The 2,396-nt window shown below is 39.7% G+C and overlaps 1 protein-coding gene across 1 annotated transcript; it reads left to right on the top strand.

Moving 5' to 3' along the window:
- Positions 1–1,878: 1,878 nt before the first annotated feature.
- On the top strand, positions 1,879–2,389 carry LOC119828559 (silk gland factor 1; the record flags this gene model as incomplete). Its single annotated transcript, XM_038350747.1, has 1 exon — positions 1,879–2,389. A coding segment is annotated over exon 1 (483 nt), but the record flags the coding sequence as incomplete, so codon positions are not given.
- Between the last annotated feature and the right edge of the window lie 7 nt (positions 2,390–2,396).

Consider the following 2,396-nt stretch of genomic DNA (forward strand, 5'->3'; position numbering starts at 1 on the left):
GAGGGATAGAATAGATTCATGAATTTCGACATTATCCCGGGTCAAGCCTTTACGGTCCTTTTGGACTGTACTTGTAGATCCATTTTTGCTTTCAGGACTTATTTTTCGGCTCATTTTATTCAGTAAAAAAATTATTCTGTATTATATGACCTTTATTTATAATAACTAAGAGGTTATAATAGTCTGGAGTAATTAGGCCAATAGCAAAAGAATACAAGCTCCGCCCACTAGCGTTAATGAGCAGTAGACTGGGGCGGGGCTTAAGTAGGAAGCGCGTGCGCAAATAAGATTTTTGCACGGTAAAAATTGAGACACACTTACTATGCGTCGTCCTCTAACACGCAGCCAGCATACGCACGGAGTACCAGGAGCACAGCAGTGTAACGCACACTTGTAGATGCACGTAGCTAACGATTACTTTTTATTTTTTCGCATGTAAGCCGTTTGCTTTAAATACATCTTAAAGAAGATATAAATATCAAGTTTTATATTTAATTATATTATAATGGCATTTTTTATTCCTTTAGCTGCGCTCTATGTATAATTATTTGTAAGATCTCATGTGGTTTCGGAATCTACGATGGTGATGAAAAAAGTTAATTGAATTGAAATATTTATTGATATAAAAATCTCAACGTGTTCCTTTATTTCTGTTCTATCTGATGATAAAATACTCTACTTAAGTGACATAATTTTTAATTATTTTATTTATTTATACAACCAACAAAGACTAGGAAAGCTATTAGATTAGATTTCATTATAATTAATACCAAAACATAATAAAATAACGTAGCAATACTACCAAAAATATATAAAATATGCTTTTATATGTAATCGGTACTTATTGTGATTTTTTATTCTAACTCACAGTTTATTCGGTTGGTATGTTAAAGTTATCAGCTATTTCATCATCATTTGTGTATGGATTTACCAAAAATAATTATAAATCATTGTACTAGATACAATAAATCCAAGTTATACTAAACTAGTTTTAAAATATGAAATGTATATTTTCGTTTGACAATTTTTCCATACGACTTCTAACAAAAGATGATATCCCAATATGGTCCACGATAAAAGGGCCTAAAAACAACAGCGACAGTTATTACAGACATTTAATAAGTACCTACAAATCATTTATTTGTTAATAATAAAAAAAAAGCAATTAACAAAAGGACTTTAATTTGGCCCAAGTCTCCACTAATTTGTTTACAGTCGATAATGCGGGGCAAAGTCTAACACCTTTAATTACAATAACATTATAATACAACACTAGAATTTAATTGTTATTTATTATTATTAATTTAATATATAATTTCAGTTTTAAGCACCTATTAAAATTTCTATTTTAAGTTTATCTTTTTAGTATTTATTTTTATACTTACTTAGTTAATTGGTTATATATAGATAAAATATATTGAATACCAAAACCTAAAAACTTTAGACATGGTTACATACAAATAACAATACGCATTAACATGTCACACATTCGCGTCGGTATCGATACCGTCTATAATAATCTTAAACCCATCATTTTAGCGACAGAGCTCCGTTCCACGCATTTTCATATTTTAAATACATTTCCCGCGAACAATATTCAAAGCTTTACACAAGCACACATTCCAGCTAACACACTTATGATTATTCCATGTTTTTATCTTTCCGAGTTGTGGTATTATTAGAGGCGGTCGGACGCGCGTTCGCGGCTCGCGGGGTGAGCGCGTGCGGGGGGCGGGGGAAGGGGGGAGCGTGCGCGCGCTTTCGAGGCGTGGTTCGGCGGGCGACGCCCCACGGCGCCCATTGTCGGCAGTGGAGGGGAGCGCGGGCCCCCGGCTTCTATTTACTCTTTCAATCAGTGCGAGTGTTTGCCCCTGGCCGGCGTGCACGCGCGGGTGATGCGCTAGCTATGATCTCGCAGAAGCTATCGTACGGCGACGTGCCGACGTCCGCGTCGCTGTCCACGCTGTCACCGGGCCTCGCGCCACCTTACGTGAACGGTATGGGCTGCATGCCAGCGCAGCCGTACCCGAATCTCTACTCCAACAATATGGTCGCCAGCGGCTCCTGCATGGGTTCCCCAGGCGTGGGATACTCGCCGCCGAGCACCATGGCGTCCTGCATGGGCGGCGGCGGGGCCGTGCCGTACGGCGCTCTACCAAGAGAACAAGAAGCCGCTTCACCAACTTCGGCTTTGCAGCGGGCTCGTAACGACAAGACCTACCGCCGCTCATATACGCACGCAAAACCGCCTTACTCCTACATATCGCTTATCACGATGGCCATCCAGAACAACCCATCCCGCATGCTAACTTTGTCGGAAATCTACCAATTCATCATGGATTTGTTCCCTTTCTACCGCCAGAACCAGCAGCGCTGGCAAAATTCTATCCGACATT

The sequence above is a fragment of the Zerene cesonia genome, chromosome 8 (assembly GCF_012273895.1).
Source record: "Zerene cesonia ecotype Mississippi chromosome 8, Zerene_cesonia_1.1, whole genome shotgun sequence".
NCBI classification, from domain to species: Eukaryota; Metazoa; Arthropoda; class Insecta; order Lepidoptera; family Pieridae; genus Zerene; species Zerene cesonia.